Below are 24,383 nucleotides of genomic sequence, written 5' to 3' on the forward strand. Positions count from 1 at the left end.
CAAACTCTCTCCAGAAGTTCAGTGAGGATCTCTGAATGATCCAATGTTGACCTAAATGACTAATGAAGTCTCAAGTATCTAGTCTCCGTATAAATGCACCTGCACTGTGATAGTCTCAGAGGTCCGTTAAAAGCGCAGAGAGCATCATGAAGAACAAGGAACACACCAGGCAGGTCCGAGATAATGTTGTGAAGAAGTTTAAAGCCGGATTTGGATACAAAAAGATTTCCCAAGCTTTAAACATCCCAAGGAGCACTGTGCAAGCGATAATATTGAAATGGAAGGAGTATCAGACCACTGCAAATCTACCAAGACCTGGCCGTCCCTCTAAACTTTCAGCTCATACAAGGAGAAGACTGATCAGAGATGCAGCCAAGAGGCCCATGATCACTCTGGATGAACTGCAGAGATCTACAGCTGAGGTGGGAGACTCTGTCCATAGGACAACAATCAGTCGTATATTGCACAAATCTCGCCTTTATGGAAGAGTGGCAAGAAGAAAGCCATTTCTTAAAGATATCCATAAAAAGTGTCGTTTAAAGTTTGCCACAAGCCACCTGGGAGACACACCAAACATGTGGAAGAAGGTGCTCTGGTCAGATGAAACCAAAATTGAACTTTTTGGCAACAATGCAAAACGTTATGTTTGGCGTAAAAGCAACACAGCTGAACACACCATCCCCACTGTCAAACATGGTGGTGGCAGCATCATGGTTTGGGCCTGCTTTTCTTCAGCAGGGACAGGGAAGATGGTTAAAATTGATGGGAAGATGGATGGAGCCAAATACAGGACCATTCTGGAAGAAAATCTGATGGAGTCTGCAAAAGACCTGAGACTGGGACAATGATCCAAAACATAAAGCAAAATCTACAATGGAATGGTTCAAAAATAAACATATCCAGGTGTTAGAATGGCCAAGTCAAAGTCCAGACCTGAATCCAATCGAAAATCTGTGGAAAGAACTGAAAACTGCTGTTCACAAATACTCTCCATCCAACCTCACTGAGCTTGAGTTGTTTTGCAAGGAGGAATGGGAAAAAAATTCAGTCTCTCGATGTGCAAAACTGATAGAGACATACCCCAAGCGACTTACAGCTGTAATCGCAGCAAAAGGTGGCGCTACAAAGTATTAACTTAAGGGGGCTGAATAATTTTGCACGCCCAATTTTTCAGTTTTTGATTTGTTAAAAAAGTTTGAAATATCCAATAAATGTCGTTCCACTTCATGATTGTGTCCCACTTGTTGTTGATTCTTCACAGAAAAATACAGTTTTATATCTTTATGTTTGAAGCCTGAAATGTGGCAAAAGGTCGCAAAGTTCAAGGGGGCCAAATACTTTCGCAAGGCACTGTATATGTGTATGTCAGTCAGCCAGATCCAGCAACAGCTTAAAGGCCTGTCAGTTGGTAATGGGGGGAAACGCAGACAATATGGCGGTAAAGGGAAGTGCTGAACACACGTCAAACACACTGCATGTTATGTTTTCTGTGGAAGGTACTACGCAGCGCACAGACCCTCCTCACGCAATCAACTTCGCCAAGATGTGTTGAGTTTTCTTGTAGCATTATAAAATGTTACCTCAGCTTTATATCCTGTCTCTATCGGAGTCTTTTATTAAAGTATGTTAAACAATGTTTCTGTTTGCTGCTTTTCGTTAAATCATGCATAGCTGTTTATATTGCTTAAAATAAATGTGTTCATATGTGCAGAATATTATCTATGCTAAACATCTAAACATTCGGACTACCTAATGCACCACCTTCTGCCCCCAGCACAGCCTCAATTTCTTAGGGGCATGGACCCTACAAGGTGTCGAAAGCGTTCCACAGGCATACTGGCCCATTTTGACTCCAATGCTTCCCACAGTTCTCATGTTGGCTCAATGTACTTTGGGTGGTGTACCATTCTTGATACACACAGGTAACTGTGGAAAAACCCATCAGCGTTGCAGTTTTTGAAACACTCAAACTGGTGCGCATGGTACCCTGTTCAAAGGCACTTACATATTTTGTCTTGCCCATTCACCCTCTGGCACACACAATGTGGTTTTAAAAATAATTTTCCTCCCCTACAGCTACATCAAAGTCAGTCCTCAGGACCACAAGGGGTGCAGGTTTTAGTTTTTTGCCCTATCACTACACAGTTGACTCAAATAATCTACTATTTATCACACTGGGCTCCTGAGGACTGTTTGGGAATCACGGATCTACACGGCTTGGAAGTGGATTTAACAATTGACATCAATAATGGATGCTGTCAGGTGAATGCTGTCATTGAAAGAGCAGGTGTTCTTAATGTGTTGTACACTCCGTGTATAGCATACTGCATTTTGGTCAGTTTTGAAGAAAAAAGTAAAGCTGGAAACATTTCTTGGAAAGGCTGACCTTTGGATGTTTCATGACTAGAAATGGAAACATTATGATTATAGGGTGAGGCTATACTGGGTTCTCACTGACATCGTCATTCCAATTCAATCGTTCCAGTTCAATCAGTCACAATTATCAGCTTTGGTATTGACATCAGTGAGCAGGCATTCAGAGTGAGGTGAAACACATTGGTAGGCCTACCAACGGAAAACATTGAAAACAAAAATTATGAAATTCAGACCACAGAAATCCAATGTTTATATAAAATGTCTGCCTTTTCCCCTACATTTTAAAGTCTGAATCAATTTAATATAGTGGACATTCTTGGGCTCGGGTAATATTTCAGTCCCTCTGACTTTTATTTTATTTTGGGTCACCAAAATGAAATGTTAAGAGTTTTTATATATAAATTGAAATATCCAGTATAATGAGTTGAACTAAATAGCATTAATGGAAACTTTTATTTAAAATCATATTTTTTAACTGACATGAAGAATTGTCAAGAATTGCGGTTCACTTAATTTTTACTTGGGAAATTAATATTAAAATGTGCACATAATTAACTTTTTTGCCATTAATGCAAACATTTATTTTGTTAAAAAAAAAAAATTTATCAAATAAATGCATGATTATTGATTTAAAATCATACAATTTTAGCACTGTCCCTCAGTCTACACTCAACACTGTCACGCCAACCAAACTCCATCAATAATGGTCAGTCCACCCTTATGTGCCATCATTAAGAGGAAGTTACATTTTTCAACTGAATGGTACAGAAACGGGCAGGTAATCACATTATGTTATCTGTTTTTTTTAAAGTCCGATGGGGATCGTCGAGCTGACCAACTCAACCCTGTTAGATGAAATAAAGATGGAAAACAAGTACTTATCAATGTGTATTTTCATGGGTTGAAGTATAAATCTATCAATATAAAAAAACTCAACCTGTAACGTTTCATTGTAACAGGGTTGTTAACCTGTGACAGAGTTGAGTTATTTATGAATATTGCATGAATGCATTAATTATTCAATGTTATACATATTGTTTATATTCACCTATGAAACATGCTGTAATGTTCCATGGGAATTTTATTTTAAAGCATGTAGCCTGGTGGTAGGAGAGTTGGGCAAGACTTCGGTTCTTTTTAAGTCGCTCTAGATCCTTACTCAAGGATTATAGTGTATATATTCTAAGAATCTTTGCTTTAACATTATTCATTGAAACGTCTAGGGAATGACGGCGCCCACATCAGCAGCAGAAAGACAAAGGCAGTGTCAAGCACGTCAAAATGCTAACTCAGAAAAAAGGGAACAATACCTTGAGAGAGCGCATCAGCGATGGAAAAGAAAGGTTGAGGCAGTGAACAAGATAAAGATCAGTAATTTAAGTGAGAGAGACCAGTCTAAACAGTGGAACAGCATACACAAGAAGCAAGGAGAGGAAATGTGCATGTGCGATGGAGATGATGCCAAGCCCCATTGACAGCATTGCCCTCCACCTTGAGAATACATCAGGTCATCATCCTTGCTCCTGGTGAGCTGATGTCTCGTGATGTCAGCTGCCTTTGTTCAACAAAGAAGGACCTAAACTGTACATGCTTTAACACACATCACTTCAATTTCAGGCAGAAGGTCCTGGCTGCTCCAGAACAGCCAGCCAATGAGGAAAATCCACAACCTCTAGACGAAATCCAGTGGGGAAATCCAAGTCTTCTTGGGTAGTGGTGTGGAATATAATAACCTGTATTCAGGCAGGCATCATCCTCGGCACAGATGGAATGAGTGTATAAGTGAAATGTATGCATCGTGTAGGACCAAACAGATTTTTCTGGCCTTCTCAAGTCGTAATCCACTGGTGTCAGTTGGATGAAGGACTTGATCAAATTTGTCACATGCGCCGAATACAACAAGTGTAGACCTTACAGTGAAATGCTTACTTTACAAGCCCTTAACCAACAATTCAGTTTAAGAAAATGCCTCCCCCCTAAAAAAGAAAGAGGTGAGAAAAAGAGAGCAGCAGTAAATAACTATAGCGGGGATATATATACACCGGGGTTGCCGGTACAGAGTCAATGAGCGGCGGCACCGGTGTCGACGATACCACCCCCACAGCGTGTGACATCCCGCCTTGTTGAGAGAGAGATGTGTGGGCCAGACTCTCAGGAAGAAAGCCAAGAATGAATGAATATGGTGCTCCAGAGAAGTATAGTCATGCTGACACTAGTGCTGTAGTTAGCTGTTCTAGCATTCTAAACGCCCTTGGAAAATGTTCCTACAGTTTGATGACACGTTGAACTTTTCTGATAACCTGTTGAATGTTAATTACCCTAATGCGTGATGTTTTTGTTTGTTTAGATATTTTACTGCAGTTTGGTTAATAAAACCCAGATTATTCTAAATATATCTAATGTCCTTATTACGGGGTTGCATACAATGAAATGCAATGTTTTGGGGTAAATCTTGGAGGGATTTTGATAGGAAACTAATTTATATGGAAACCGATGTCTCTAACCCTTTCACAGTTTTCAACCCTAGTCTCAACCCTGTCAAATGACAATATTTGGTAAATAAAATGGCAAAGAAGAATATGAATTTGTTTTCTGAGCTCAGTCTGAAATGTTAAGCACAATGTCAAGAAGATTAGTTCTTTCTGAATTGAAAGCGTTTTATTTATATGATGAGCCCGCTGATGATGTGTATTTCAGGGTTTAATATAGTAAATTTGAGGGTTTTACATGAATTGTATATTATAATACTTGGTTTGGGGGACACATGAGCATTAGGTAAATGTTGCTTTTATAACAAGTATATTTTTATAATCATATTCAGGCAACGTCCATATTATCTGTGACGGGGTTGAAGATAAATGGTGTCCATATCAGACACAAATTGACAATAAAAGGGCTTTAATGCCGGAGTTGGAGAATATGGTTTCTTGAAGGTTTAATATGTACTTAACGTTGTGGGGTGTTCAGAAAATGCAGGAAATGCATTGTAAAAATATATTACCGCAGCCCAAGAATGACACATAGGCCATTACAAAATCCATTTGACCTATGTCGTTTCATTATGATAAGGAAAATCTAGGCTATTTCAAAAGAACAGAATCCCTTATTGAGTTGAACTTAATGGCTATTATACTAAAGATCTATCCGAGGTTCAACTTTGAAGGCAAGGGCATCTTTTAAAAATGTTTTAATACTTACCTCATGTCTTGGTAATGAGAATGTAGTCCATTTGTTTTGAAATCAGTATTTGTCAATCTCTCCAATTGATCCCATTTTCAATCAAAAAATATGCATGAGAGATTCACAAGACTAACATTGTAATAACATGAATTACAAGGAAATAACGCTTTTATTTGTTGAAACAGGGTTCAAGTTCATTGTCTAATTTCACAGATAAATGCTTTATATTGATAGGCAAACACTGCCATTATTACAAAGAACACTTATTTTAATGCACACGATTTTGGACAAGTACATTTTTTTGGGGAATGTGTTACATTCCCATGACACCCAAAATACGTTTCTCTTTAGGTCATACTTCAATGTTAAATAATAGGCACACAAACTAAAGTATGCTGCTAATGAACAATAATTAGGCCTAGTTGATAACCTTTGAAACTATCCTCTGAACTGCCGGATCTGAGTAGAAGGGTTGGATAGATGGCTTTGAATAGTCCAGCAATTGAATTGCAAGGTGTTCAAATGTTAATAATCCAAATAGTGTGCTTAAAAAGAACTTGCACTACTACCCTCAGCATTCATTATTCTTAGAAGAGGTCAGAACAAGCAATGGAATCTGAATTTGTCCTCTGTGCATGGATGGTGCATGAAGGCGAACACTGACAAACATGACCAAAAGAATGTGGACACCTGCTCGTCAAATCCCATTTCGAAATTCTGGGCAATAAATATGGTGTTAGTCCCCCTTTTGCTACTATAACAGCCTCTACTCTTCTGGGAAGCCAGTAGAACATTGCTGTGGGACTTTCTACTCTGCTACTAGAGCTTTAAGTAGGTCGGGCACTGATTGTGGGCTGTAGGCCTGGCTCGCAGTCGGCGTTCCAAAGGTATTCGGTGGGGTTGAGATCAGGGCTCTGTGCAGGCCAGTCAAGTTCTTCCACACTTATCTCGACAAACTATTTCTGTATGGACCTTGCTTTGTGCACGGGGGAATGGTCATGCTGAAAGAGCCTTTCCCAGACTGTTGCCACAAAGTTGGAAGCACAGAATCATCTAGAATGTCATTGTATGCTGTAGCGTAAAGATTTCCCTTCACTGGGAGCTAAGGGGCCTAGTCCGAACCATGAAAAACAGCCCCACATATCATTCCTCCTCCACCAAACTTTATTTTCGTGACTATACATTGGGGAAGGTAGCGTTCTCCTGTCATCCGCCAAACCCAGATTAGTCCATCGGACTGCCAGATGGTGAAGCGTGATTCATCACTCCAGAGAACGAGTTTCCACTGCTCTAGGGTCCAATTGGGGTGAGCTTTACACCACTCCAGCCGACACTTGACATTGTGCATTTTAGTCTTTGGCTTGTGTGCAGCTAATTGGTCATGGAAACCCATTTTTCATGAATCTACAGACGAACAGTTATTGCTCTGACGTTGCTTCCAGAGGAAGTTTGGAACTCGGCAGTGAGTGTTGCGACTGTGGACAGACTATTTTTGCGCACTTCAGCCCTCTGTGAGCTTGTGTGGTCTACCACTTTGCATCTGAGCTGTTGTTGCTCCTTGACGTTTCCACTACACAATAACAGCACTTACAGTTGACCGGAGCAGCTCTAGCAGGGCAGAAATTTGACATGAACTGACTTTTTGGAAAAGTGGCATCTTATGACTGTGCCACGTTTTGAAGTTCCTGAGCGCTTCAGTAAGGTCATTGTACTGCCAATTGTTTATCTATGGAGATTGCATGGCTGTGTGCTCGATTTTATACATTTGTCAGCAACCGGTATTGCTGAAATTGCAGAATCCACTTTGAAGGGGTATCCACATACTTTTGTGTATATACATACATGTCCTTTTGGAAGTGCACCGAGTATGATGCTTTCCTATGCCAAAGTTGCCTAATCCTCACTGATGGTTATCTAGAGAATGCTCGGCTTCAGATCCGAAAGGTGAATGTCCTGAAGGAGAAAAGCCTGGAAACCCAGGAAGAAACCAATCAAGTTGTGGACCGTGATACACATGGATGGCCTGTGTCTATTTGGGGAGAAATGCTCTCTCTGGAAAAACATGAAGTTGATGCATATACAAAAGACCTAACCGGCATGGCCCCTGTAACTACATCCCTCTCTGAACTCGTCATCCCTGATCGCTATAAGGGCTACAGCGGAGAGCTGTTACTCCAGCAAGACAAAATTCAGATCTTTACAGCCACATGCAACTTAGCGTCCCTGTGCGACTAAGTACTTGTTTACAGATGGAATATTCAATACAACCCCCTCCTTTAGTATAGATATAGTAGTCTGCTTTTAGCCTTCAGCCTTTATATAACCATATGAATGAATTTATATACAAAAGTCTGCCCTTATGAGCAAATATTTATATAGGCCTAGGCTACAATATTCTGACTTTGGCGATATTTGAACCATTTTCTGTAAGTTGTACATGCATATCAATATTTTGTATTTGTATGTACAGTTGAAGTTGGAAGTTTACATACACCTTAGCCAAATACATTTGTACAATTCCTGACATTTAATCCTACTAAAAATTCCCTGTTTTAGGGCAGTTAGGATCACCACTTTATTTTAAGAATGTGAAATGTCAGAATAATAGTAGAGAATGCTTTATTTAAGCTTTTATTTCTTTCATCACATTCCCAGTGGGTCAGAAGTTTACATACACTCAATTAGTATTTGGTAGCATTGCCTTTAAATTGTTTAACTTGGGTCAAACGTTTCAGTTAGCCTTCCACAAGCTCCCCACAATAAGTTAGGTGAATTCTGGCCCATTCCTCCTGACAGAGCTGGTGTAAATGAGGCCTCCTTGCTCGCACATGCTTTTTCAGGTCTGCCCACAAACTTTCTATAGGATTGAGGTCAGGGCTTTGTTGGCCACTCCAATACCTCGACTTTGTTGTCCTTAAGCCATTTTGCCACAACTTTGGAAGTATGCCATTTGGAAGACCCATTTGCGACCAAGTTTTAACTGATGTCTTGAGATGTTGCTTCAATATATCCACATTTTCCTCCCTCATGATACAAATGTATTTTGTGAAGTGCACCAGTCCCTCCTGCAGCAAAGCACCCCCACAACATGATGTTGCCACCCCCTTGCTTCACGGTTGGTATGGTGTTCTTTGGCTTGCAAGCCTCCCCCTTTTTCCTCCAAACATAACGATGGTTATTATGGCCAAACAGTTCTGTTTTTGTTTCATCAGACCAGAGGACATTTCTCCAAAAAGTACGATCTTTGTCCCCATTTGCAGTTGCAAACCGTAGTCTGGCTTTTTTAGGCGGTTTTGGAACAGTGTTTTCTTCCTTGCTGAGCAGCCTTTCAGGTTATGTCGACATAGGACACGTTTTACTCTGGCTATAGATACTTTTGTAACCATTTCCTCCAGCATCTTCACAAGGTCCTTTGCTGTTGTTCTGGGATTGATTTGCACTTTTCGCACCAAAGTACGTTCATCTCTTAAAGACAGAATGCGTCTCCTTCCTGAGCGGTATGACGGATGCGTGGTCCCATGGTGTTTATACTTGCGTACTATTGTTTGTAGAGACGAACGTGGTACCTTCCGGCATTTGGAAATTGCCCCAAGGATGAACCAGACTTATGGAGGTCTACCATTTTTTTCTGAGGTCTTAGCTGTTTTCTTTTGAATTTCCCGTGATGTCAAGCAGAGAGGCACTGAGTTTGAAGGTGGGCCTTGAAATACATCTACAGGTACACCTCTAATTTTTTCAAATGATGTCAATCAGAAGCTTCTAAAGCCATGACATCATTTATGGAATTTTCCAAGCTGTTTAAAGCCACAGTCAAATCAGTGTATGCACAAAGTACATTTCCTAAACGACCTGCCAAAACTATAGTTTGTTAACAAGAAATGTGTAAAGTTGTTGAAAAGAGTTTCAATGACTCCAACCTAAGTGTATATATGGATATACACACACACACACACATACAGTTGAATTTAGAAGTTTACATATACTTAGGTTGGAGTCATTAAAACTAGTTTTTCAACTACTCCACAAATTTCTTGTTAAACTATAGTTTTGGCAAGTTGGTTAGGACATCTATTTTGTGCATGACATGTACTTTTTTTCAACAATTGTTTACAGACAGATTATTTCACTGTATCACAATTCCAGTGGGCCAGAAGTTTACATACACTAAGTTGACTGTGCCTTTTAAACAGCTTGGAAAATTACAGAAAATGATGTCATGGCTTTAGAAGCTTCTGATTGACACAAATGATGTCAATTATCCTATTGGAGGTGTACCTGTGGATATATTTCAAGGCCTACTTCAAACTCAGTGCCTCTTTGTTTGACATCATGGGAAAATCAAAAGAAATCAGCCAAAACCTCAGAAAAAAATTGTAGACCTCCAAGTATGGTTGCTTTATTGAATGTACTTTGGTGCAAAAAAGTGCTAATCAATCTCAAAACAACAGCAAAGGACCTTGAAGTTGCTGGAGGAAACAGGTACAAAAGTATCTATATCCACAGTAAAACGAGTCCTATATCGACAGAACCTGAAAGGCCCTCAGCAAGGAAAAAGCCACTGCTACAAAACCGCCATAAAAATGTGCAACTCCACATAGGGACAAAGATTGTACTTTTTCGAGAAATGTTCTCTGGTCAGATGAAACAAAAATAGAACGGTTTGGCCATAATGACATCGTTATGTTTGAGGCTTGCAAGACAAAAGCTTGTGGAAGGCTACCTGAAACATTTGACCCAAGTTAAACAATTTAAAGGCAATGCTACCAAATACTAATTGAGTGTATGTAGACTTCTGACCCACTGGGAATGTGATGAAAGAAATAAAAGCGGAAATAAATCATTCTCTGTACTATTATTCTGACATTTCACATTCTTAAAATAAAGTGGTGATCCTAACTGACCTAAGACAGGGAATTTTTATTAGGATTAAATGTCAGGAATTGTGAAAAACTAAGGTGTATGTAAACTTCCGACTTCAAGTATGTATGTATGTATGTATGTATACATACATCTTCCCACTCATATGAACAAATGTATACTTTAGCAAAAATTATATGCAACATTTTCAAAGAGTAACGGTTTATATATGGAAATCAGTCAATTGAAATATATTCATTAGGCCCTAATCTATGGATTTCATATAACCGGGAATACAGATACCTTTTACAAAAAAAAACAAAAAACGGGTAGGGGCGTGGATCAGAGAACTTATCTGACGTGACCACCATTTGCCTCATGCAGTGCGACATCTTCGCATAGTTGATCAGGCTGTTGATTGTGGAATGTTGTCCCACTCCTCTCTCAGGAACACGCTGTAGTACATGTTGATTCTGAGCATCCCAAACATGTTTAATAAGTGACATGTCTGAGTATGCAGGCCATGGAAAAACTGGGACATTTTCAGCTTCCAGGAATTGTGTACAGATCCTTGCGACATGGAGCAATGCATTATCATGCTGAAACATGAGGTGATCGCGGCGGATAAATGGCACGACAATGGGCCTCGAGCTCGTCATGGTATCTCTGCATTCAAATTGCCATCAATAAAATGCAATTGTGTTTGTTGTCCGTAGCTTATGCCTGCCCATACCATAACCCCACCGCCACCATGGGGCACTCTGTTCACAACGTTGACATCAGCATACCGCTCTGCGGTTGTGAGGCCTGTTGGACATACTACCAAATTCTTTACTATATTATGCATTGTGGTGATGCTTCTGCATGGAACACACACACATTAGGGAAAATCCATTCACTTATTCACACCATATTCTGTACAACAATGGTCTTCTCATTGTAAAATGTAAATTAGTTTGTACAATTTGAGGGTTCTCACACTTTCTCTCTCTCTCCTTAATCACTCCACTCCTCCGTCCCTCAATCTCCTCCCCCCCTCCATCTATCTCTGCAGAGGAAAAGCAACTTGAACCCTGATGCGAAGGAGTTCGTTCCGGGAGTGAAATACTAGGAGTCCCCCTCAACCCCAGGGAGCACGAACATTCACGCTCACATAACCTTGCAGAGACTCTGGCGGCCTTGACCGCAAAACACACACAGGTCCAGGGTGTGTAGGTAGAAACCTGTAAGGGGGTGGGGGAACTTATTTTCTTTAAGATTTTTATTTTATTTGTTTCAACTTGTAAACTAAAGGAAAGGGGCGAGGTATCAGTATCAACAGAGCCCTACAGAGGGCACTGCTGCTGCTGCTGCTGCATTTACATTCAAAGTTGTATCCCAAATAGTACCCTATTCCCTATGTAGTGCACTACTTTTGACCAGGGCCCAGATTCACAAAACACTATTAAACGCAAAAACTTACGAACTAGCTTGTTTTTATTCTTAAGTGTATTATCTTAAGATTTAATGATTTTCTTATGAACTTCTCAATCTTCTTAAGATGCTTGTTGCTAGGCAACCGATTTAGCAAGCAATGGCAATCATGTTAGCATATTTATTACTGTTCTAAAACATGGGTTTAAAATGATCAAAACTGAAACTTTTAGATTACGTTTGTGTGAAATAAACATGTTCAATTGCTTTTTTACATTTGTTTTTGTAGCTATCTTGGAATTAAGAACATTTCCAATAAAATTTATTTTCAACTTTTTACTTAGGGAGAAAATGTGCAATAACATTTCCAATAACCTTTTTGAGGAATAGCAACTTTGCTTAACTTTCTTCTTAACTACTATTTTGTTCCTTAAGACTTTTCTTCTTAAATCTATATTTAAGGTTTTGTGAATCTGGTCCCAGGGCCCTACCATTGTTGGCCCAGGGCCCTACCATTGTGGGCCCTGATCTAAAGTAGTGCACTCCATAAGAAAACGGGTGCTTTTTCGGATGCATATAAAGGCGTACATATACAGAGAAATTGCAAACTCTTGAGATTTTCCAACTTTATTTTTTACTTGTCATGGTTGCCATGTTGGCACCTAAAAGTTCCATGTGAATACAACAAGCGAATTGCAAATGATACCCTGTTCCACTATAGAGTGCACTACCTAGTAAAAATAGGGTGCCATTTTGAGATCTGCATTTATACGTTTCATGGCGGCCTTGTTGGCGCCAGAATGTTCCACAACGTTACCATTCTAATTGGAATCCAACTACGAATGTAATTATTGTTAACGAACGACAACTGGAGCCAACGTGGACGACACGGTTGGCCGTTCTAGATTTCTGTAACTACGTACCTCTGGTCACAATATGACATTACTCTTCTGTCTCATTTCCCGTTATGACATCATCATCATACAGACTCACTCTGTGTAGAGCTGTTTTTATTTCTCATGGGCCTGGTTCCAAACCAATTATTCATATTTCCTATCCCCTACACCCTTTAAACTCAACTCTTGACCTCGAAGCCAGTTCCGCTGCATTTTTTTAAAAATCTTTCCCTCTAATCAGGGACTGATTTTAGAACTGGGACACCAGGTGAGTGCAATTAATTATCAGGTAGAACAGAAAACCAGCAGGCTCTGACCCTCGTATGGTAAGAGTTGAATACCCCTGCCCTACACCATTGTTCACTCCCTCCTTGTGGGTGAAAAGGTTGAAGTTTTATTCCCCATAGGCTGCGTTTACACAGTCACCCGAATTCTGGTATTTTTTTCCCAGTAATTGGTCTTTTGACCAATCACATCAGATCTTTTCCAATCAAATATTTTTCAGAGCTGTTCTGATTGGTCAGAAGACCAATTAGTGAAAAAAATATCAGAATTGGGCTGCCTGTACAAACGCTGCAATATAGTCCTACTTTTAATCAGAACCTGGAGTCCTGATCTAAAGAAGTGCATCATTTGAGGTGTCACATGATAGGGAACCAGAGTGCATGGGTTAGGGTATTGGTGTTTGGTTTGTAACTAGGCCGTTCCCTGTTATGCGTCTCAAATGGCACCCTATTCCCTTTATAGTGCACTACTTTTGACCTGTGCTCTGGTCAAAAGTAGTGCACTCAATGGGGAATAGGGTGCCATTGCCTCTCGCAGTACTGAAGGAATGGAAGCATCATGTTGAACTTTGTTGGATCAATAATGTTGATCAATACATTATCAGGTTTATCTGTTAATCAATCTCTTGTTTTTAGAGGAGCAAGGTGTTTGTCTCTTGCGTTGCCGTAGCTTGTGGTCAAAACGGGAATGGATGTGTCCCCCAAATAGCACCCTATGCCCTTTTTTTTTTAAATTGAACCTTTATTTAACTAGGGCCCATAGCACTCCCTATGAGCTCTCAAAGGGTCCTGGTTATAAGTGATGCACTACATAGGCAGTTGGGTACCATTTATAAATCACACTAATCTTAACTGTTATGGTGGGGGGGGGGGGGGGACGCTAGATTAGTGTCTAGGGGAGGTTTAAAATGCATGGGTGGGACTTGAGCGAGGGTTGACTAACCACAGGCCACGTGCACCCTGGGTCAACCAATAGGAATTGTCTGCCAGTTGGATTTACATGAAAATAATGGATTTTGAGTTGGAAAAAGTCCCAACGACCCAAAGTACGAATTTCAATACAAAAAGATGAATAAAAATGTGAAACTGCAGGTATGTCTGGTGGTCTTAATAAAAATAAAAAGTTGTTGTTGTTAAAATCAGTGATTTGATAAAATAAAGAAGTTAATCTCAAGGAAAGGATGTAGGTAAACAAGTAAGTGGGGAAAATAGGTATTGGGGAAAAAAAGGTATGCAGATCTCAACCAGGACCAAGGTCAAAAATAGTTGCTTCGACCTTCCCATTCATCTGAGACACGCGCACACAGTGCGAAGGTTTCCTTGAACGTCTTTCAGTGACATTGGTTTATGTGAGGCTACTCTGTTCTACATCATCACTGCCATTATCACATCATTGGATACATGGACCTTCTACACCCTACTCAAATATAATTGAGAGAAGGTTTATAAGTTACTATTCCTAAGGTTTATGGAGAAATGTATTGTAGAACAGCCCTCATTAGCATAGTTAAATACACTGCTCAAAAAAATAAAGGGAACACTAAAATAACACATCCTAGATCTGAATGAATGAAATATTCTTATTAAATACTTTTTTCTTTACATAGTTGAATGTGCTGACAACAAAATCACACTAAAATTATCAATGGAAATCAAATGTATCAACCCATGGAGGTCTGGATTTGGAGTCACACTCAAAATTAAAGTGGAAAACCACACTACAGGCTGATCCATCTTTGATGTAATGTCCTTAAAACAAGTCAAAATTAGGCTCAGTAGTGTGTGTGGCCTCCACGTGCCTGTATGACCTCCCTACAACGCCTGGGCATGCTCCTGATGAGGTGGCGGATGGTCTCCTGAGGGATCTCCTCCCAGACCTGGACTAAAGCATCCGCCAACTCCTGGACAGTCTGTGGTGCAACTAATGCTAATGAGGTTGGTGGATGGAGCGAGACATGATGTCCCAGATGTGCTCAATTGGATTCAGGTCTGGGGAACGGGCGGGCCAGTCCATAGCATCAATGCCTTCCTCTTGCAGGAACTGCTGACACACTCCAGCCACATGAGGTCTAGCATTGTCTTGCATTAGGAGGAACCCAGGGCCAACCGCACCAGCATATGGTCCCACAAGGGGTCTGAGGATCTCATCTCGGTACCTAATGGCAGTCAGGCTACCTCTGGCGAGCACATGGATGGCTGTGCGGCCCCCCAAAGAAATGCCACCCCACACCATGACTGACCGACCGCCAAACCGGTCATGCTGGAGGATGTTGCAGGCAACAGAATGTTCTCCACGGCGTCTCCAGACTGTCACGTCTGTCACATGTGCTCAGTGTGAACCTGCTTTCATCTGTAAAGAGCACAGGGCGCCAGTGGCGAATTTGCCAATCTTGGTGTTCTCTGGCAAATGAAAAATGTCCTGCACGGTGTTGGGCTGTAAGCACAACCCCCACCTGTGGACATCGGGCCCTCATACCACCCTCATGGAGTCTGTTTTTGACCGTTTGAGCAGACACATGCACATTTGTGGCCTGCTGGAGGTCATTTTGCAGGGCTCTGGCAGTGCTCCTTCTGCTCCTCCTTGCACAAAGGCGGAGGTAGCGGTCCTGCTGCTGGGTTGTTGCCCTCCTACGGCCTCCTCCACGTCTCCTGATGTACTGGCCTGTCTCCTGGTAGCGCCTCCATGCTCTGGACACTACGCTGACAGACACAGCAAACCTTCTTGCCACAGCTCGCATTGATGTGCCATCCTGGATGAGCTGCACTACCTGAGCCACTTGTGTGGGTTGTAGACTCCGTCTCATGCTACCACTAGAGTGAAAGCACTGCCAGCATTCAAAAGTGACCAAAACATCAGCCAGGAAGCATAGGAACTGAGAAGTGGTCTGTGGTCCCCACCTGCAGAACCACTCCTTTATTGCGGGTGTCTTGCTAATTGCCTATAATTTCCACCTGTTTTCTATTCCATTTGTACAACAGCATGTGACATTTATTGTCAATCAGTGTTGCTTCCTAAGTGGACAGTTTTGATTTCACAGAAGTGTGATTGACTTGGAGTTACATTGTGTTCCCTTTATTGTTTTGAGCAGTGTATTTTCTTCAGAAAGTGCAGAGTTTATTGAAATAATGCATGTATAACTTCAGCAAAATTGTGGAATTTGAAACGACAGATGAACGGTGTATCATCTATATGTTTTTAATTTGCAGATAATAAAGATAAAAAATAAATAAACAATATAGATTTAACTTGAAAGATGAAGATAAAGTTAATTATGATGATGGAGGCTAGTCAGCGACTGTTGTACTGGTAGTACACCGGGCTGGAAATGAGTGGCTGGTGAGGAAGAGGATGAATAAGAAACTGATGGGCTGCATCTGAAAAGGCACCTTATTCACTAGATAGTGCACTACTTTGGACCATAGATTTTTGTGCACTATGTAGGGAATAGGGTGCCATTTCAAACGCAGCCATGGTGTGTTACTGGGAACGGTATAATACTACCTATGTAGCTATTTACTACAGCTCTGTTCAACATGGGGCCAATTCAGACTAAGGAAATGTACCCATTTCCTACGCACGCCTTTCCAATGCACTTCTCATTATTTGGTATTCAGACATTACAATGTAACTAGGCAAGTCACTTGCCTAAACAAATTCTTATTTACAATGACGGCTACACCGGCCAACCCAATTGTACAGCGCCCTTATTCAGTTGCGTAACTCGCTCTGCAGGTGTGGCTACCTTGTGCATTCTGAATGAATTTAATTCAACCCCTGAAAACACTCCCACTTGCTGGCCAACATATTTTCTCATGGAGTTTTCATTCAATAAGGTTTTCATTACATTTTATCCTAAGCCATCCCTTTAAATACAGTGTACCTTTTTTTAGTTAGAATTTATTTAGAGAATGGGTTCAGAATATTTGGGATCAATGAAAGTACATGCATCATTCATCACTGTTTCAGCACCAATTGGTAGATTAAAAAAATATTAATCATAAACCAGTTAGGAGAGCCTTTATGCACGTTAGAATAACAGAATTGTATGCCATCTGTAAATATGAATACAATTGTTAAATTACGAGCCTATAGCCACAGAAAAAGGGAGCAAACCTTCCCTCTAGCCATGATTGGCAGAGATAATGAGTGGGCTGGACATGCAGAGATAAACAGATGGCGCCGACAGAGATGGTCGCCTCGCTTCGCGTTCTTAGGAAATTATGCAATATTTAGTTTTTTTATGTTTTATTTCTTACATTGTTAACCCAGGAAATCTTAAGTTTTATTACATACAGCCGGGAAGAACTATTGGATATAAGAGAAACTTAAACTTACCAACATTATGACCAGGAATTTGACTTTCCTGAAGTGGATCCTCTCTTCGGACCACCACCCAAGACAATGGATCTAATCCCAGCAGCTGAACGAAAACAACGCCGATGCAGAAGGGGCAGACGGAGTGGTCTTCTGGTCAGGCTTCATAAATGGGCACATGCCCACCGCTCCTGAGTACACTACTTGCAAATGTCCAGTCTCTTGACAACAAGGTAGAGGAAATTCGAGCAAGGGTTGCCTTCCAGAAAGACATCGGAGATTGTTACATTCTCTGTTTTACGGAATCATGGCTCTCTCGGGATATGTTGTTGGAATCGGTTCAGCCACCGGGGTTCTCCATGCATCCGCCGACAGAGATAAACACCCTTCTGGGAAGAGGAAGTGAGGCGGGGGTGTATGATTTATGATTAACAACTCATAGTGTAATCATAACCCGACTTAGAATTCCATACAATCATTCTACCTACCAAGAGAATTCTCCTCAGTTATAGTCACAGCTGTGTACACCCCCCCCCCCCCCCCCCCCCCTCAAGCGAACACCAAGACGGCCCTCAATGAACTTCACTGGACTCTATGTAAACTGGAAACTATATGTCTGGAGGCTACATTTATTGTAGCTGGGGATATTAACAAAGCAAATTTGAGAACAATGCTACCTAAATTCTATCAGCATATTGATTGCAGTTAGGAGAGCCTCTATTGTTCCTGTACACAAGAATAGGGCTAATACTTTGGACCACTGCTACTCTAACTTCCACAATTCATACGAAGCCCTCCCTGCCCTCCCTTCGGCAAATCCGACCATGACGCCATCTTGCTCGTCCCGGCTTATAGGCAGAAACTCAAACAGGATGTACCAGTAACGAGCACCATTCAGCGCTGGTCTGACCAATCGGAAGCCACGCTTCAAGATTGTTTTGATCACACGGACTGGAATATGTTCCGGTAAGCCTCAGAGAACAACATCGATCTATACGCTAAATCAGTGAGTGTGTTTTATAAATAAGTGCATTGGAGATGTTGTACCCACAGTGACTATTAAAACCTACCTTAACCAGAAACCGTGGATGGATGGCGGCATTCGCACAAAACTGAAAGTGCGATCCTCCGCATTTAACCATGGAAAGAGGTCTGAAAATATGGCTGAATATTAACAGTGTAGTTATTCCCTCCACAAACGAGAAATGCCGGTACAGGGACAAGGTGGTGTCGCAATTCAATGCCTCAGACACGAGACGTATGTGGCAGGGTCTACAGGAAATCACAGACTACAAAAACAAAAACAGCCACGTCACGGACACCGACGACACGCTTCCAGACAAACTAAACACCTTCTTTGCTCGCTTTAAGGATAAATACAGTGCCACTGTCACGGCTCGCTAACAAAGACTGCGCCCCCCCCCCCCCCCCCCCCCCCTCTCCTTCTCAGTGGCTGACATGAGTAAAACATTTAAACTTGTTAACCCTCACAAGGTTGCTGGCCCAGATGGAATCCCTAGCCGCGTGCTCAGAACATGTTCAGACCAGCTGGCTGGTGTGTTTACGGACATATTTAATCGCTCCCTATCCCATTCTGTTGTCCCACATGCTTCAAGATGGCTACTATTGTTCCTGTACACAAGAATACCAAGATAGCTGAACTAAATGACTACCACTCCGTAGCACTCACTTCTGTCATCATGAAGTGCTTTGAGAGGCTAGTCAAGGATCATATCACCGCCACCTTACCGGCCACCCTAGACCCACTTCAGTTTGCATACCGCCCCAACAGGTTCACAGATGACGCAATCGCCATCACACTGCACACTGCCCTATCCCATCTGGACAAAAATAATACCTGTACGAATGTTGTTCATTGACTACAGCTCAGCATTCAACACCATAGTACCCGCCAAGCTCATCATCAAGCTGGAGGCCCTGGGTCTCAACCCCGCCCTGTACAACTGGGTCCTGGATTTTGACGGGCCGCCCCCAGGTGGTGGTAGGAAACAACATCTTCACTGACCCTCAACACTGGGGCCCCACAAGGGTGTGTGTTCAGCCCTCTGCTGTACTCCCTCTTCACCCACAACTACGTGGCCATGCACGCCACCAACTCAATCATCAAGTTTGCAGACAAGAGCATCCTGTCGGGCTGTATCACAGCCTGGTACGGCAACTGCACCGGCCTCAACCATAAGGTTCTCCAGAGGGTGGTGCGGTCTGCACAATGTATCACCGGGGGCAAACTAACTGCCCTCCAGGACATCTATGGCACCCAATGTCAAAGGAAGGTCAAAAAGATCAAGGACAACAACCACCCGAGCCACTGCCTTTTCACACCGCTACCATCCAGAAGGCGAGGTCAGTACAGGTGGATCACAGCTAGGACCGAGAGATTGAGAAACAGCTTCTATCTCAAGGCCATCAGACTGCTAAACAGCAATCACTAACTCTCAGAGAGGCTGCTGCCTACATTGAGACCCAATCACTGGACACTTTAATAAATGGATCACTAGTCACTCTAAACACTTTAATAATGTTTACATATTAATAATCATGTTTACATACAGTATATGCTAGGTAATGCCCCGCCTTATCTCGGCTCACTGGTCACCATAGCAACACCCACCCGTAGCACGCACTCCAGCAGGTATATTTCACTGGCCATCCACAAAGCCAACACTTACTTTGGCCGCCTTTCCTTCCAGTTCAGTGCTGCCAACACTGGAACGAATTGCAAAATTCACTGAAGCTGGAGTTTTATATCTCCCTCTCTAACTTTAAGCATCAGCTGTCAGAGCAGCTTACCTGTACACAGGCAATCTGTAAATAGCACACACAACTACCTCACCCCCATATTATTTCTTACCCTCTTGCTCTTTTGCACCCCAGTATCTCTACTTGCACATCATCATCTGCACATCCATCACTCCAGTGTTAATGCTAAATTGGAATTATTTCCCCTCTAAGGCCTATTTATTGCCTACCTCTTCTACATTTGCACACACATTACATAGATTTTTTTCTATTGTGTTATTGATTATATATAACTCTGTTTGTTTTTGTCACACTGTTTTGCTTTGTCTTGGCCAGGTCGCAGTTGTAAATGAGAACTTGTTTTCAACTGGCCTATTTGGTTAAATAAAGGTGAAATGAAACACATCTTACATTGCTCATATCACATATATACTGTATTTTATACCATCTACTGCACCTTGCCTATGCCGCTCGGACATCGCTCATCCATATACTTTTATGTACATATTCTTATTCACCCCTTTAGATTTATGTGTATTAGGTTGTTGTTGGGGAATTGTTAGATGACTTGTTATATTACTGCACTGTCGGAACTTGAAGCACAAGCATTTCGCTACACTCGCATTAACATCTGCTAATCATGTGTATGTGACCAATAACATTTGATTTGATTAGTTCGGATTGGTCTGCCAAATAGCATGCTTCTGCCTCTTGGAGCTGGTCAGTATGTGTAGGTAATCCTGTCTAACGTGTCTTTTTTAAGAATGTATCGCATAGTAGAACTGCATAAGTTGCTCTCAACTTTCTGGAAGACCGCGTTTTAAAATCAGTGGAATTAGAGTATGATAGCTAAGGAGATGGAGAAAACACCTGTATCCGGACAGGCTAATGGCATCCATCCATGATGTATGCGGGTAAGATATTCTAGTTAGCTACATTTTCAGATATTACAAGTTTCTAATTTTGAAAAAGTCGTTTTCATTCCAAATTAGAGTACTGTTGGCTAGCTAGCTAATGTTAGTTGGCTGGCTCGCTAGCTAACGTTACATGTATGATATTATTTGTATCTCAGAGCCATTTGCTTTGCTAGTCATTGCCTAATGTTAGCTAGCTAAGACGCTCAGATCAACCCTTAAAGAGATGGGTGGGTCTAAAGCTTAAGAGGGTGTGAACAATACTGAATGGGTGTAGACAAAGAAAAGCTTCCCAGTAGGTACCAAAACATTCAAATGTCATTTTCTCAAAAGTGAGGTTTCAAGTTTATCAACTTTCAAAGCAGAATTACTTCCCCATTGTTCCCCAAATGCAGTTTTGACCATTTTGTAGCTCAGAGTCTCTGCTTTTATCCAATGTAATAAACACCATTTCAAATTTTGACCGATAAGACCGAATCAAGGCAATCAGTCACAAATTATTAGGGTGATGCACATTGGCAACTAACAGCTTACTACACAACATACACTTTATTACTTTCTTAGCTACAGTATACATATCTCCCTTGCATATTATATAATTTCTGCAGCATTATACAGTACATTTTTGGACTCACCTTGTTGTGCTGTGCTCAGTTGAACAGGAAGGTGGCGCGGCAATCCTTCGTGGTCAAATTTTGTCAAAGTTTTGCATTCTCTGGATTTATGATGCTTTCAAGACAACTGGGGAAAAAGCAAGGTCAAATCGTGATGACGTCAGTGATCTTCAGGTTAAAGCTCAAGAAAGAGGCCTGAGTTCCCGACTTCAATAACGAATCGGAAGACCGTTCAAAACGTATTTTCCCAGAGTTCCCAGTTGTCTTGAACTCACTGATGTCGGAGATTTCCCAGTTCTCAGTTTCCAGTCGTTTTGAGCGTGGCAGAAGTCATGCTGGATTGACAGCATGGCCAATATTGAATGTTTATCCTCTTAAGCTTGTAAAAGAGACCCTTAAACCCAGACTTGGACCACACACCCGCTCCACTGAATAGGAGGCTAATGATTGCTTCGCAATGCTTGCAGTTAGCCACTGATTCCGTCCAAAACGCTCATTGTTGACTTTGCAAACTTCTGTAATGTTTATGGCCGATGAGCACCGTATAATTTCTCTTCATTTTTCTCTTCATTTGAAAAGGATTTGCCAGTATTTTATCGACGTGATTCATGATGATGCTTGCTAGCTAAGATTTAGCTAAGATGTTGACATGATCAGTCCAATCAAAGCCGTGTTAGATATAACGTGATTTGACGCCACCCATCTTTTTGGATGGGCACTTCTAATGTAACTCTATGGCAGCACCCAGGGGGCTTGAATTTACATAGTGTCCCCATGAGTGACAGAACACTGAGCCAATCTGAGCAACTAGAGAACACACTCTGTATTTTCTGCTGGCTGCCCCTCCACCACAGAAAGCACTGTGCTAGGCTGAAACACCTGCATTTTGGAGCTGCCTTACTCAAGAAAGCAAAAAAGAGACCAAGTTTGTATGCAGCTTTATTATATAGATAATTTTTTGTGTGACACATATTAATGCCAAAATAACATGAAAAACAGGCTCTGTCCCACCTGCCCTGAATGTTAAAGACAACAGAGTTTTTCAGGATAAAAAAGGAAATGGAATGGAGCTAAGCAAAGGCAAAGTCCTAGAAGATTTAGTCTGCTTTCCACCAGGAACTGGGAGATGAATTCACCTTTCACCAGGACAATATAACCTAAAACACGAAGCCATATAATATATGGGTTGTAATTGCGCTGAAGGGGATGGCTGCCGTTTTATGGGTTCCTAACGAATTGTGCTATTATGTTTGTTTTTTCACCATTGTTTGTAACTTATTTGCACATAATGTTGCTGCTACCGTCTCTTTTAACCGAAAATAACTTTTGGATATAAGAACAGCGATTACTCAACTTGAACTGGAGAAAGATTTTTTCTTTAATGAGTCTGATGCAAATTCTATAATTTTGCTAAATTCCCACTCATTCACATGAAAAAAAGAAGGAAATACAGGGGACGGAGACCAGGGTGCCTTGTGAGAATTTGTTGGTGAGTGGGTAACCCGCCTCTACCATCCATTCTATTGGCCAATGTGCAATCACTGGAGAATAAACTGGATGAGCTCCGTTCGAGACTATCCTACGAAAGGGACATTAACTGCAATAACTTATGTTTCACTGAGTCGTGGGTTAACGAATACATGGATAATATACAGTTGGCTGGGTTTTCCGTGCATCGGCAGGACAGAACAGCTACGTCCGGTAAGACGAGGGGTGAAGGTGTGTGTGTCTATTTGTCCATGACAGCTGGTGTGCAATGTCTATTATTAAAGTAGTCTTGATGTATTGCTCGCCTGAGGTAGGGTACCTCATGATAAGCTGTAGACCACACTATCTACCAAGAGAGCTTATTTATCCACAAACCTTCGCTGGCAATAAGACCGCACTCAATAAGCTGGATAAGGCCATAAGCAAACAAGAAAATGCTCATCCAGAAGTGACGCTCCTAGTGGCAGGGGACTTTAATGCAGGAAAACCTAAATCTGTTTTACCTCATTTCTACCAGCATGTCAACCAGATTGAAAAATACTCTAGACCAACACAACAGTTACTCCACACACAGTGACACAAAGCTCTCCCTCCAATTGGCAAATCTGACCATAATTCTATCCTCCTGATTCCTGCTTTCAAGAATAAACTAAAGCAGGAAGTACCAGTGACTCGCTCAATACGGAAGTGGTCAGATGATGCAGATACTACGCTACAGGAATGTATATCAATAAGTGCATCGACGACGACGTACCCACAGTGACCGTACATTCAGTGGGGAGAACAAGTATTTGATACACTGCCGATTTTGCAGGTTTTCCTACTTAATAAGCATGTAGAGGTCTGTACATTTTATCATAGGTACACTTCAACTGTGAGAGACGGAATCTAAAACAAAAATCCAGAAAATCACAATATGATTTTTAAGTAATTAATTTGCATTTTATTGCATGACATAAGTATTTGATACATCAGAAAAGCAGAACTTAATATTTGGTACAGAAACCTTTGTTTGCAATTACAGAGATCATACGTTTCCTGTAGTTCTTGACCAGGTTTGTACACACTGCAGCAGGGATTTTGGCCCACTCCTCCATACAGACCTTCTCCAGATCCTTCAGGTTTCGGGGCTGTCGCTGGGCAATACGGACATTCAGCTCCCTCTAAAGATTTTCAATTGGGTTCAGGTCTGGAGATTGGCTAGGCCACTCCATGACATTGAGATGCTTCTTACGGAGCCACTCCTTAGTTGCCCTGGCTGTGTGTTTCGGGTCGTTGTCATACTG

At 41.5% G+C, this 24,383-nt stretch overlaps 1 protein-coding gene across 9 annotated transcripts in view; it reads left to right on the top strand.

Moving 5' to 3' along the window:
• Nucleotides 1-14,099, top strand: part of LOC110500329 (polyadenylate-binding protein-interacting protein 2B) — a 31,658-nt gene extending 17,559 nt beyond the window's left edge. For 3 of the 9 annotated variants that reach the window (XM_036957720.1, XM_036957721.1, XM_036957719.1), the window contains exon 4: nt 3,994-5,291. In XM_036957720.1, coding sequence (XP_036813615.1) covers nt 3,994-4,032 — 39 coding nt within the window. In that variant the 3' untranslated portion in view covers nt 4,033-5,291. The other 6 variants (XM_036957717.1, XM_036957715.1, XM_036957713.1 and 3 more) reach the window with 5 other exon arrangements.
• Nucleotides 14,100-24,383: the final 10,284 nt, after the last annotated feature.

The sequence above is a fragment of the Oncorhynchus mykiss genome, chromosome 21, assembly GCF_013265735.2.
Source record: "Oncorhynchus mykiss isolate Arlee chromosome 21, USDA_OmykA_1.1, whole genome shotgun sequence".
Taxonomy (NCBI): Eukaryota; Metazoa; Chordata; class Actinopteri; order Salmoniformes; family Salmonidae; genus Oncorhynchus; species Oncorhynchus mykiss.